Source organism: Syngnathoides biaculeatus, chromosome 23 (genome assembly GCF_019802595.1).
Source record: "Syngnathoides biaculeatus isolate LvHL_M chromosome 23, ASM1980259v1, whole genome shotgun sequence".
NCBI classification, from domain to species: Eukaryota; Metazoa; Chordata; class Actinopteri; order Syngnathiformes; family Syngnathidae; genus Syngnathoides; species Syngnathoides biaculeatus.
This window is the reverse complement of record NC_084662.1, coordinates 3,118,184-3,132,500: the sequence shown is the minus strand read 5'-3', so window position 1 is coordinate 3,132,500 and position 14,317 is coordinate 3,118,184. Positions and strand designations below refer to the sequence as shown.

At 41.9% G+C, this 14,317-nt stretch overlaps 1 protein-coding gene across 5 annotated transcripts in view; it reads left to right on the top strand.

The window, feature by feature from the left end:
* lbr (lamin B receptor) overlaps window positions 1-12,994 on the top strand; it is a 59,970-nt gene extending 46,976 nt beyond the window's left edge. For all 5 annotated transcript variants that reach the window (XM_061811910.1, XM_061811912.1, XM_061811911.1 and 2 more), the window contains 5 exons: window positions 238-363; window positions 494-662; window positions 767-847; window positions 9,257-9,379; window positions 10,976-12,994. In XM_061811910.1, coding sequence (XP_061667894.1) covers window positions 238-363; window positions 494-662; window positions 767-847; window positions 9,257-9,379; window positions 10,976-11,136 — 660 coding nt within the window. In that variant the 3' untranslated portion in view covers window positions 11,137-12,994. The remainder of the gene's footprint in view (window positions 1-237; window positions 364-493; window positions 663-766; window positions 848-9,256; window positions 9,380-10,975) is intronic.
* Window positions 12,995-14,317: the final 1,323 nt, after the last annotated feature.

Sequence of the window (14,317 nt, the reverse complement as noted above, 5' to 3'; positions counted from 1 at the left end):
CCCGACAGCATATGACTAAAAACTGGATATTGTGGAAAAACTGTTAAACACATTCATATACAGTCGAGTGTGATTATTTTTAAGTCTCTAGATTTGGCATTTAACACTTAAGTGGCTTTGGTTTCACTATTGTTTGTTTTCACATTATCTTTATGGTGACAATATAACAAGAGACTGATTTGATATATGCGAACTTGTATATGTTTGTGTCCTAATGATCATGGATGTGTTTTTCAGTGCTTGATCAACTTTGCATTTGCACTGTCAGAGATGAAGCAGCAGGGTTTGGACACACCATCCCATGCCATGATCCTCGTAAATGTCTTCCAACTGATCTATGTAGTAGATGGCCTCTGGAATGAGGTACACTGAGATTTCATTGACTGAACCTCTATTAGTTGATTTTTTTATTTATTTGTTTTTTTTTTTTAAATAGAAATGGAAAGGGGTCTTGACATGATTTAACACTAATGTACAAAACCACACATTTCAGGAGGCCATTTTGACCACCATGGACTTGATGCACGATGGCTTTGGCTTCATGTTGGCTTTTGGAGACCTAGTGTGGGTGCCTTTTACCTATACCCTCCAGGCCTATTATCTGGTCAGACACCCAAATCCACTGAGCTTCTCAGCCGTTGCTGCCATTGTCTTGCTCAAACGTAAGAAGAAAACTCAACTCACAAAACTCTTCAATTTCATAATTTCAGTATTGTAGGAATCACATTAAGCATATTTTACATCTCATTACATTTCTCTCTTTCAGTTACTGGCTTCTACATCTTTAGGAAATCCAACTCTGAGAAAAATGCATTCAGGAGAAACCCATCAGACCCTAAACTGGCCTGTAGGTGCTCAAGGTTTTTAATGTTACAAATACAGTATTGAAATTGGCGACAACTGTTTCATCTCAATTAATTTTTATTTAAAGAGCAGTGAGTACAATAGTCACAGGCATATGTTCTTTATTCTGTGAAAAACAACTTGCACGTTATTGAGCTTGTTTCCGACCGTCTCCATGTATGTCAGTGTGTCTGTGTAATCCTACTCCTAGGTGGCCATGGTACGGATGCCAGAAGGATCCCCATAGTTAGTCACTCTGATTTGAAAAATGTACAGATGTGGTCAGTCATGCCCGCAGGTACAAAGTTGCGCGTGTGGTCCGCCAGTCATGTCTGCAGATATAAAGTTGTGGGTGCATGTTCTGTTTGTAATTGAGTATACCCCTTTAAGAGTGTACTGGGTTCACACGTGGCCATAAAAGTCCCTAAAAATCCCTAACTTTTCTAAGGTGCATTTAGAGGTCCTTAAAAGTCCGCAAAAATCGGTCAAGCCCCTAAAAAGGCCTTAAATTTTAAAAAAAATCAAAGGAAGGACCTCTACCACCAAAATTTTCCCGCAAAAAAAATCTTTTATTTAAAAAAAATAGCGATCCGTCTGGCGTCCAAAACAGCCGGAAATTGTCAACGGAAGTCACGGTGCTCACAACTAGTCGCCATCTTGTCGTCGATATTCCGTTGTTCGTTTCCCTGAATAGGCATTTCACTTCGTCTTCGTTATAACGTAGCGTAGTTCTTTCATCGATCCAACTTGTATCATGGGGAAGTGCATTTTTCAAGATGCTTGGGTTGAAAGTAAGGAATTTGGGAGCTGGGTTCGTTGAGATCCAAAAGATCGGCACATGTTTTACTGCTATCTGTGCAAGCAGTGTTATCAGCTTGGAAAGATGGGCGTCAAAGCGCTGGAGTTGCACCAGAAAAACAGGAGACACGTTGATTTGGCAAAGACTCATCGTCTGTTGGTATGAATCTGTTTCTAAAATATCAAGATAGTGAAGTGTCAACTTTAGGCAGTGGTATTGGCAGCGCATGCGGACCTACAGTTGTCCAGTCATCGATTTCAACCAGCCAGAAGTCAGGCTTTATGAACGGAGTTCAATATACAAAGGCGGACTTGTTAAAGGTAGAGATCTTGTGACTTTAAAAGGGATCTGCAGCCATTACAGTTACAAACCTTGTGAAAATAATTCTAAAGTGTTTGCAGTCATGTTTCCAGACAGTGACATTGCTAAAAACTACCACTGTGGGGAAAGGAAGACTTCGTATCTGCCTACATTTGGCATCGCTGCCCACTTTTCATCTCTCATGAGGCAGAAAGTGAAGGCTGAATCAGAGTATGTCCTCGTCTTTGATGAGTCTCTAAATCATGAGATGCAAGAGAAGCAGCTGGACATTCATGTGCGATTGTGGATTGATGACCGGGTCCACACTTGCTACCTCACCTCTGAATTTCTGGGACATTCAGCAGCAACTGATCTTCAGGAGCGTCTGGACCCTATCGTGTGTGACTTCGGTCACCAAAAGCTGCTCCAGCTCTCGATGGATGGCCCCAATATTAATTGGAAGCTGTACAAATCAATTCAAGAACAAATAGAAAAGATGACCACCCGCCGTATGCATCCTCCATAATGCATTTCAAATCGGTTGCGAGGCAGCTGGATGGGGGATGGAAGATTTTCTGTCCAGCCTCTACAACTTGTTTCGCGATGCACCTGCCAGGCGCGAGGACTTTAAACAAGTCACTGGATCCGACACTCTCCCTCTCATGTTCTGCAAGCACAGATGGCTTGAAAACATTAATGTGACAGAGAAAACATTAATGTGACAGAGAGAGCCATCACCCTGATGCCACACGTGCAAGATTATTGCGAGGCAGCAAGGACGAAGAAGGTGACCTGCCCAACCAACAGCTCTTCACTGTTATTCAGAAAGCAGCACAGGACCCCATCTTTGTTGCCAAGCTTCACTTCTTCTAATGTGCGCCAGGCTGGTGGAACCATTCCTGAAATTGTACCAGACTGACAAGCCTATGCTTCCCTTCATCGCAAAGGACACGGGCACCCTCATCAAGACTCTGATGGAAAAGTTCATCAAGCCTGAAGTCCTTAAAGAAAAGGCAGCCTCCCTCACCAGACTTGTTAAGATTAATGTGGGTGACAAGTCACACTGGGTGGATTTATCTAAAGTAGGCATAGGCTTTGCTGCTGAGAGACTGCTTCTGAAATCTGGCATTGCAACTGACCGTGTAAAGCAGATGAGAAGGAGAACAACAACAAAAAAGCTGTGTGAGGAGGCAGAAGAAAAGCGGAATCTGAGGTTTATCACCGAGGGCAATGCACTCAGAGGCAGAGCAAAGGACAAGAGAGCCACTTTGGCACCTCTGCAGCAACAAATAGAGGAGGCACTGGGCAGGCTCAAGGAGCTAGAGTAGGGGTGCTGAGACAGACATCAGTAGAAGACATTTGTGTATATAGTTGCAATTGTAGTTAGAATCTGTTTTTCTGTAGACTGTTATGTGAAGTAATTATGTGAAGACATTGACAATGGTCATATCAATGAGAACTACCACAAGGGGCTACAGGTAATCACTGTCACAGGTACTGAGGTACTGGAACCTTTGATGAACCAAGAACAGCCGATGGCACCATTGGTTGAGTCTTTTTTTCCTTACTCTTGATTTCCCACGATGGCCCTAAATTTTTCCCGTGTCGGCCCTAAATTTTTTGTGTCAGCCCCTAAGAATGCCCCTAAAAAGCCCTTAAATTTTTTTGGTCAGACTGAGTATGAACCCTGGTGTAGCGAAGCGGTGTCAGGTAAACTAGGAAGTAGAAGTAGGCTGGGTAGCAGCTCATTGTTAAGACACCGTGGGTTTCCATGTTAAAAAAAAAAAAAGACGACGTCGAGCTGTGGTTCACTGTGCTGGATCGGTTTTCATGTGCGCTGTGTGCAACAAGTGCGCAGTGGCGCAGCTTAGAGGGAACACTGGTTAAGTTTACACAAAATAAGTGTCGTCTTTCAATATCTATGTATTTCTACTTGTAACAAATTTTACGCGCGTGATTTTTCATGGTCGGCTGTGCAGATTTGTGATTGCGATGGCTTGGGGGCGCATACGCGCCTGTTAAATCACAGTGACTGTAGTTACAATGAATAATGAAACAAACTGTTTAATTCTTTACAATTTATTGAACTACTATGTGTTTGTATGTAGTAAAATATAAAAGAGTGCCATTTTCCTTTAGGGGGGAAAAACATTTTGGGGGAGGTTGAAGATATATTTCCTTGACTGTTTTGTGTTATGAGCATTGTCATGAATTAAACGTAATTTCAGGTAGAGCTGTAACAATAATAATAATCCATAACTAATCGATTATCAAATTAATGTAATCATTTTGACAATCTGTGAATCTTTTAAAAGCATTACTCACCTTAAAAATGCCCAAATCCTCAGAAATTCAGCAGTAAATATTCTGAGATGTGTGTCATCCTATATGAAAGTAGATAATCTTTGCATTGAATCAAAACAAAATTTTCTTCACTATCAATTTGAAATATTGTCTTTTTTTTCGTTTGTTTTTTTATATAGTGATGCAAATTCTTCCATCTATTTTCTACTGCTTATTCAAAGTCAGGTCCCGGGGGCAGTCACTTTATCAGGAATACCCAGACTTCCCTCTCCTCAGCCTTTTCATCCAGCTCTTCTGGGAGGATCATGAGGTGTGCTGCAAGGCCAGCCGAGAGACATAGTCTCTCCACAGTGTCCTGGGTTGTCCCCGAGGTTATCTTCCAGTGGGAAGCACCCAGAAGACCTCACCAGGGAAACCCGCAGAGGCATCCTAAGTAGACACAATACGTGGCCGCGGTCATCCTCTCCTTAATGCAGTGCAGTCGTCCTGTCCCATGTGTAGAAAAACACCCCCAAAGCATGATGCTACCACCTCCAAGCTTCACAGTAGGGATGGTGTTCTTGGGATGGAAGTCATCATTCGTCTTCCTCCAAACACCAAAGTTCCATTTTGGTGTCATCTGACCACAAAACTTTCTCCCATGACTCCTCTGTATCATTCAGATGGTCATTGGCAAATTTAAGACGGGCCTTGACATGTCCTGGTTTAAGCAGGGGAACCTTCCGTGCCATGCATGATTTTAAACCATGACGTCTTAGTGTATTACCAAAAGTCACCTTGGAAACGGTGGTCCCAGCTCTTTTCAGATCATTGACCAACGTTAACAACGCCCACCCCGGCACCATTAGCCTTCGGAGCGTTTGTGGAAATTCAGCTACTGTGGGTCAAAGACAGAAGAGGAAGAAAGCAAATTCGTCAGCAGACTGACTGTAAGGTAGGGCTAGGGGATAGTGTAGCTTGACAGCATAGGATGATGGTGTGTAGGATGACTGTGGTTGTGGGGAGCACGATTAGAAAGACGACGGTAGAGCAAAGAACCATGTGGTGGAAGCTGAGAAAGGAAGAACATTGTGCGGCCTTTCGGAAAGAGGTGAGACATGCTCCTGATGGACAGGAGGAGCTCCCGGAAGAATGGACTACCACAGCATAGGTGACCCGAGAGAGAGGAAGGGGAGTACTTCTGGTAGGAAAGGGGAGAAGAAGACTTGGTGGTGAAACTTCAAAATACAGTGTTGCGTATGAATTTAGACTAACATCCCCTGTGTTCAAACCAGCAAAATGCGACAAGGCAGTTGTATTGCATTTCCGACAATTTAATCTCACACACATCAACACAACACAAACATGATACAATAGCTAACACAAAATAGCGTTCAAGAACAGAGTAGTTGAGCCACAACGGCGAATAGTCACCAATGTTGAACGAGTATTCCCAAACAAGCAAATGTTCATCCCAGCAGGTATTCCAAGTTATCAAAATTTCTACCCAGTCCATAAACGAAAGGCAGCAGGCGTCCGTGCAGTTAGTGTTCCAAGCAGCGGAGTTTCCCAGAGCAGTGGTGAGGTCGTAACAAGAAGCTTCATTGTCCGTCTTTCTCGTCCTTATATAGGTAATACTTGAAACATTTTAGACTTCTGCGTCACCAAGGACACAAAGAGTTCGCGTCACACGGACCCAAGAGCATTACAGGAAACCGTGTCACATCATAAGGACTTAAAAGTATGAAAGGAAACAGTGTCACAAAGATCCACATCTTAACTTTAAAAGCATAAAAGGAAAAGAAAGAACAAAGAATAAAAATACACACACGTAACAACAGGAAGTCTTACAAGGAAATCGGTTAGCAGAGAAGAAGTGGGATACTGAGAGGACAAAAGAGAGGCAAAAGGAAAAAACTGACATGTGACTTAGGGCAAAGGTAGAGGTGGCAAAGGCTAAACAAGAGGCATATGACGAGATCTACACCATGTTGGACATGAAAGAAGGAGAAAAGGATCTATACAGGTTTGCCAGACAGAGGGATAGAGAAGGATGCGCAGTAGGTGAGGGTGATTAAGGATAGAGATGGAAATGTTAACTAATGCCAGTAGCTATTAGTAAGGGGAAAGTTATAAAGGCACTATAAAATGGAAAGGCAGTTGGTTTGATGACACACCTGTGGAGGTATGGAATCAATTTCGAGAGGTATCTTGTGGAGTTTTTGATCAACTTATTCAACAGAATACTAGCAGGCAAGAAGATGCATGAAGACTAGTGGAAAATTGTGCTAGTTCCCATTTTTAAGAACAAAGGTGATTTTCAGAGCTGCGGGAACTCGAGCTCGTGCATGTGATGTTACCATTTTCACGGCGCCATATTGACAGGCAAGCAGAGCTACTCGACATTGAAAATATTTACAATATCTGAAAACTGTTGTGCTGTTGGTTGCCACAACAGACGAGACAGATATTCAAAGAAATCATTCTATCGCACAGCAGCTGAAAAGACCACAAAATATCAATGTATTTCGGCAATTAAACGCGATGGCTGGTGCCCAGCCAAATACACATGCCTGTGTACCGACCACTTCATTTCAGGTAGGAATTAGTCTTTGCAATCTCAAATGAGCAATAAGTATTTATAATGCCAAATTGACTCATTTGAGAACAATGCACATTTAAATAAAGATAATACACTGTCTGTCACAGAGAGGTTTACGTGTGGCAGCTATACTACAGGGGAGCCATCTCAGTCTTTTTTTTTTTTCAATCATAGTTTATGAATGCGAGTTTGTGTATAACCAGGGGTCATTTATTTAAATATTGGTATTTGTATGGAATACCATCTGAAAAGACGAAAAAAGATCGATGGATTTCTGCAATTAAATGTGATGGATGGTGCCCAACCAAATACACACGCCTGTGTCGCGATCATTTCAGGTAGGAATTATTCTTTGCAATCTCAAATGAGCAATAAGTATTTATAATGCCAAATTGACTCAAATGAGAACATTTTTCCAATCATAGTTAATGAATGCGGGTTTCTGTAAAACCAGGCGTCATTTATTTAAATACTGGTATTTGTATTGAAAAAAATCTGAGTGGGTCCATCACTATGTGGGATTTATTCCTGATTGAGAACAGATCCAGCAACGTATGCGTATTTGTATGCGTCCAGACTTTTGTACACTTTTCAAACTCTTCTGTGTAAATCTTGACGACTTATTCATCCGATACATGTGTATATCCAGTTGTCCAAGACAAGCGGAAGCGGGTTAACAGTCCAATTTCTGATTGGCGAAAACATCGACTTCGGCATTAAATATGGGTCCTCTATGTCAAGTGTCTCTAATTTTTCCACGTACCTTTGTTTATTATCACCTTCTAAATATTTAACAGTATCGGACAAAACTCTGGGTGTCATGCTTTAAGACACATTTTCGTTTCGTCTCAACGGATTTAGCATTGAACGTTGCTTTGTTTGACCGGCAATATGGCCAGTCACGTGATTTCGGTGACGAAGGTGCACGAGCTCTATAGAGGAATAAAGTTGATGAGCCACACAACAAAGTTATGGGAAAGAGTAGTGGAGGCTATACTCAGGACAGAAGTAAGTATCTGCGAGCAACAGTATGGTTTCATGCCTAGAAAGAGTACCAGAGATGCATTATTTGCCTAGAGGATGCTAGTAGAAAGGTACAGAGAAGGTCAGAAGGAGCTACATTGTGTCTTGGTGGCTCTAGAGAAAGCCCATGACAGAGTACCAAGAAAGAAACTGTGGTACTGCATGCATACGTCTGGTGTGGGAGATAAATGTCAGAATGGTACAGGACGTGTACGAGGGCAGAACAGTGGTGAGGTGTGCCGTAAGTGTGGCAGAAGAATTTAAGGTGAAAGTGGGACTGCATCAGGGATGAGCTCTGAACCCCTTCCTGTTTGCTGTGGTAATGGATAGGCTGACAGATGAGGTTAGACTGGAATCCCCTTGGACCATGATGTTCACAGTTGACATTGTGATCTGTAGTGAAAGCAGAGAGCAGGTGGAAGAACAATTAGAAAGATGGACGCATGCACTGGAAAGGAGAGGAATGAGGATTAGCCAAAGTAAAACAGAATATACAGTATGTGCGTGAATGAGAGGGGTGGAGGGGGAAGAGTGAGACTCCATCGAGAAGATATAGCGAGGGTGGACAACTTCTAATACTTGGGATCAACAATCCAGAGGAATGGTGAGTGTGGTAAGTAAGTGAAGGAAAGGTTCCAGCAGGTTAAAACAGCTGGTGGAAGGTGTCTGGTGTGTTTTGTGACAGAAGAGTCTCTGCTAGGATGAAGGGCAAAGTGTTGCAGAGGCATGTCAACCGGGATAGCTCTATAACATCCAGAGCCTTTATGAACTGCGGTTGAATCTCATCCACCCCCAGGGCATGCCACCAAGGAGCTTTTTAACCACCATGGTGACCTCAACCCCAGAGGTAGGTGAGCCCGTCTTAGAGAACTGAAACTGCTTCCTCATGGGAAAGCGGGTCGGTCAGAATTGACGAGGTGTTTGAAGTATTCTCCCCACCGACTCACTACATCCTGTGTTGAGGTCACCAGTACCCCATCCTAACTATACACAGGGTTGATGGTGCACTGCTTCCCCCTGCAGAGTTGCCAGATGGTGGACCAGAATTCCCTTCAAGTTCTACCGAGACGTTAAGCATAATTTTTAATGTTTTTAATTTTTTTCCCCCCCAAAAATAATAAGCAATTCCCCAATTCGATTAACTGGAAGGTTGATCTACAGATTTATTTTAATAATCAAAAAAATCTATTTCTGTTTTTGGTTGGACTTTACAAGCCACCGCAAAAACTGAGATGACACTGTCAGGGATTAGCTAATATTTTTACTTTTGTGCTTATAGTTTGGAGTGTAGGATTCATAATGTTACGGCTCTCCTATGTACTGTAACAGTTGAATTGGATTCTACATTATTACATGAGATGGGCATGTCATACTTTGGTTTCTCTGATTTATTTATTTTTCCCCAGACCTGAATACCATTCCCACAGCAACAGGAAAGAGTTTGCTGGTGTCTGGTTGGTGGGGGGTCGTCCGTCACCCCAACTACTTGGGAGACCTCATTATGGCTTTGGCCTGGTCAATACCCTGCGGTAAGTCACTTTTCACAGAATTTGGTATCCAATGAAAATCATATACAGTGGGATCTCTTACTTACAAAATGAATCCCCCCACCCCGCCAAAAATAAGCATTCAAAGTACGCAATGTAATGAGCAATAAAATTTGTTAATTTATCTTTGGCGTTGGGCGACTCTGCGAGAAGGGTGAGTGACAAGTAAAAGGCATCGTGACAGACTGAGGAGGCAAACGTCTGACAGCTGCGAAAACATATGTACGAACGAGTGTATGCACATACAACTTAATTCCACTAAAGTTTATTGGGGCCCGTGGTGAAGAAAGATGAATAAACTTACAAAAAACTCATGAAAAAGTTGTCCTTTTCCAATGTGGGCTAGCTTGACATGAACAGGATAACCAGTATGGTCATACTTTTAACTGTGATTTTAGCAGCTGCTGGTCAGTCTCGGTCAGGTACTGAATATGTGGTGAATTTTAACTCTTACCACTACTTAAAATCAATATGCAGTGGTACTCCTACTTACAAAATTAATTCGTTCCAGAAGTTGTTTCTTTATGTGAATTTTTCGTAAGCAGAACCACTTTTTTGCATATAAATAGCCTAATTTGTTACAAGACCCCAGCCCACCCTGCGCCAACCCACCAAAAACCCTAACCCTGCAATTCAAAGCACATAACGTAAAGAATAATAAAAATTGTTCATTTACCTTTGGCGTTGGGCGACTGTACAAAGAGAAGTGTGCGTGACAAACAAAAGCCATTGTGGGGGACGTAGGAGAAGGAAAACGTTTGACAGCTGAGAGAAAACATACATACGAAGGTATGCACACAACTTAAATCCACAAAATTTTCTTGCGGCCCATGGTGAAGAAAGATGAATAAACTTGCAAAAAAACATACTTAAAGCTCATGAAAAGTTGTACTTTTCCAATGTGTACTGCCTCTTTGACAACATGTGAAAGCATTCAGTGACACTTGAGTGTCTAAGGGAAACAAAAAGCATCATGGGTAAAGATTGACGTCCCTCCTCGCCAGGAAGATGCTACGGCGATAGCCAATGCGAGAGCAGCTCCATTGTGCCCCACAAACCAAGATACAGGATGTTTACATTCGGTGGAATTTGGGGAATCCAGCACCTATATTTTCCTTTCGTATCCTGAATTTCCTTCGTTAATAGAGAATTTTTGTCGAGGCATTTCATAACTGAATTTTTCGGGAATGAAGACATTCGTAAGTAGAGGTACCACTGTATCTACAAATTACTTTGTCCACAAATAATCCCACAAAAAAGTGTTTACTTCCACAATGCTTGGTTGTCAAAGTCTTAACAATAGTCAAAGTATTGAGTAATAGGATCATAATACAAAACAAAACGTTTCTTGAATTCCAAATATAAGTAGAGCTGTATAATTATGTCAAGAATTATATCATGTTATTGAGTTTCATTCCCACTCTGTAACAATGTGAAAGGCTGTCAAAGGGACATACTGGGATATAAAATAAATACACAATACAAAGTGATCTCACACTCCTTTTTTAATGCAAAATGCTGACATCCCAATTATTAAAAAATGACCAAACATTTCAATTTTATGATCAACACACTTAGGCTTCAATCATCTGCTGCCATGGTACTACATGATGTACTTCATTATCCTGCTGGTGCACCGGGACTCTCGGGACATGTGCAATTGCAGGAGGAAGTACGGCTCAGCCTGGGATGAATACTGCAGAACGGTTCGCTACCGGATCATTCCGTATATCTACTGAAGAGACTGGTGCCGGACGTTTGTGAGCTAAAGCCCATTTTGACCCAGTATTACAATCACAAAAGCCCACACACACACACATACAATTTTTGTTGTCATGATTGTGTTGGCATTTTAAAAACAAGAATTCAAACGTCTTGTGTGTTTTAGTGCGTCTGTACATTTCAATGGACTTTTGTTGAGATCATGAAGAATGAGAGAAAATTTTAAATTTAATGCAAGAATCATGCCTCTGCAAGGAAAGTCTTGATAGGATGTGTATATGTGTATATAAACATTTGTTTTTATACGTAAGGGACAAAAACATTTTTTTTTTTTTTTTTTGCTCCAATTGTGATTTTTTTTTTGGGGGGGGTGATTGTATATGTGGCGGCACGGTGGCACAGGGAGAAAGCGTTTCCCTCACAGTTCTGAGGACCCGGTTTAAATCCCAGCCCTCCCTGTGTGGAGTTTTCATGTTCTCCCCGTGCCTGCATGGGCTTTCTCCAAGCACTCCGGTTTCCTCCCAGATCCCCAAAACATGCAACATTTGGAAACTCTAAATTACCCCTAGGTGTGATTTTGAGAGTGACTGTTGTCGGTCTCCATGTGCCCTGCGATTGGCTGGCAACCAGTTTAGGATGTACCCTGCCTACTGCCCATTAACCACAGGGCTAGCCTCCAGCACTCCGACCCTTGTGAGGATAAGCAGCTAAGAAAATGGATGGATGATTGTATATATAGTACTTTGTGAAGGATGGGATCAAAATAAGATTTATTATGCAACAACATATTTCTCAGGACCCACAAGTATTTTTTCAGAAATTTGCGAGAGTTTTCCTGTACAGTCTTGAATTTTGTATAGATGCATTGTGTTTGACATGAGAGTTGTCTTTTTAATTCCTTATATAATGGATTCCATAGTGGATTTGGTATGATTTAGAACCTTATTGTGATTTGCCCAACGTTGGAGGGGACCACCCACATGATGAACAATTTTGTCAAGTTCATGGTTTGACTTTCACACCTGCCAAATGCTAATGAGTTTTAGCAGTGACGGATAGCGCCGCCACTTTACCTAGCCACTTTGGCAGGTTCTTTTTTGAAATATTGTCAGCAATCTCCAGTCATAAACACACACACATCCATCAATTTTCTGAGCGGCTTCTCGTCATCACAGGCGTGCTGGAGCCTATCCCAGCTGTCATCGGACACTAAATTGCCCCTAGGTGTGATTGAGAGTGAGGCCGTTTGTCTCTGTGCCCTGCGATTGGCTGGCAACCAGTTCAGGTGACAGCTGGGATAGGCTCCAGCACTCCTGCGACCCTTGTGAGGGTAAGCGGCTCAGAAAATACATGGATGCATCTAAGGTGACGATATTTGTCAAAATGTTTGATATTGACCCGTCTGATAATTGGTCCATCTGAACACCACATTTTCCGAAAGGTTTATGAATGTCAAGCTCTGGTTCCATTTCTTCTGCCATCTTCTTATTTTTGTGGCATCCTTTTTAGCTTTTGGAACAGCCCCTGCATCCCCTTGTAACGTAATGATTTATTTCTCATGTTTACACATTAACGATGTCATTAATGACAGTTTTATACTGTGATAACGTGCAGATGTGTAAATTGCATTGTCATTGTTTGCAAAGCTCTTGGTCACAACAGAAGTAGCAATGTATGAACTTGGATTTGTAAATATTTTTGCTCCTTTAGTCTTCATTTGGGGACAGAATGTGTTTCTTTCTAGCTATTTAATGTTTTTTTTATTGTAATTTGTCTGAATGTAGTTTTGTTTACAGATAAGGTCTGCCATATTGTGTATTAATACAAAAACTAGTGTAGCCCAAATAAAAGTTGACTGATTTTTTTCCCCCCTTCTTTTGGTTTTATACTTTTACTGACATGGATTTTCTCTTAAATTGGGATTTCATGACAAGATTACACCAAGTATAAAATACTTCAATTGAGCAGAATTGAAATTACATTGTCATGGTTGTTTTTAAGATGGTAAGATCTTATCCATTCATCTTACCTGGCTAAGGGTATTGGGTCTCTCCGGCCACCACTGGGTGGTTAGTTGTCGAACCACCTCAGAGGAGCTGTCAGACCGCCCAGGGTCCCTCGCCACGGAACGTCTTCTGTCCACATGATTGCTCTCCGTCCCTTGTCCCGGTTCTGTCCTAGATCTTAGCCACTGATCTTTGGGTTCTTCTACCCCGATTGCTCAGTTTGGTGGCACAACCAACTCAAAGAAAGGTTCTGGTTGTCCTAAATGTCTGTCATTTAAGGATTATGGAGATGACTGCAGAATTATTTTTTTTTAACCTTGGCCAGATCTGTGCCTTGCTGCAATTCTCTGAGCTGTTCAGGCAGTTCCTATGACCTCATGAGTCTCATTTACGTGGACACGCAGTGTGAGCTGTAAGCCATACATGCAAATGAGTCACCTTTTGGCAAAATTCGCCATTTACGTGAATCGTATGTAATGCCTTGTGAAACTATTCGGCCCCCTTGAACTTTTCAACCTTTTGCCACATTTCCGACATCAAAGATATAAAATTAAAATGTTTTTGTCAAGAATGAACAAGTGGGACCCAATTGTGAACTGGAGCAAAATTTATTGGACATTTTATACTTTTTTTACAAAAAACTGAAAAGGCGTGCAATATTATTCGGCCCCTTTACTTTCAGTGCAGCAAACTCACTCGAAGTTCATTGAGGATCTCTGAATGATCCAATGTTGACTGATGATGCTAAATAGAATCCACCTGTGTGTAATCAAGTCTCCGTATAAATGCACCTGCTCTGTGATAATTTCAGGGTTCTTTTTCAAGTGCAGAGAGCATCATGAAGACCAAGAAACACACCAGGCAGGTCCGAGATACTGTTGTGGAGAAGTTTAAAACCGGATTTGGATACAAAAACATTTCCCAAGCTTTAAACGTCTCAAGGACCACTGTGCAAGCAATCATATGGAAATGGAAGGAGTATCACACCATTTACAGGGATGAGAATTTTCCTCCGATCGGCGGATTTCCGACTTTTTCAGACCAAAATGACCATCTTCGAGATAAGCGCAAATCCGTTGAGAAAATTTCAGGGGATAGGGTATCGTGCGCCGGCCTCTCGGTGGTGGGCTCCGAGCTGTAAGTTCAGCTTCGTGCTAGCACAAGCACGACTATCATATGCCGTTCTAACTTG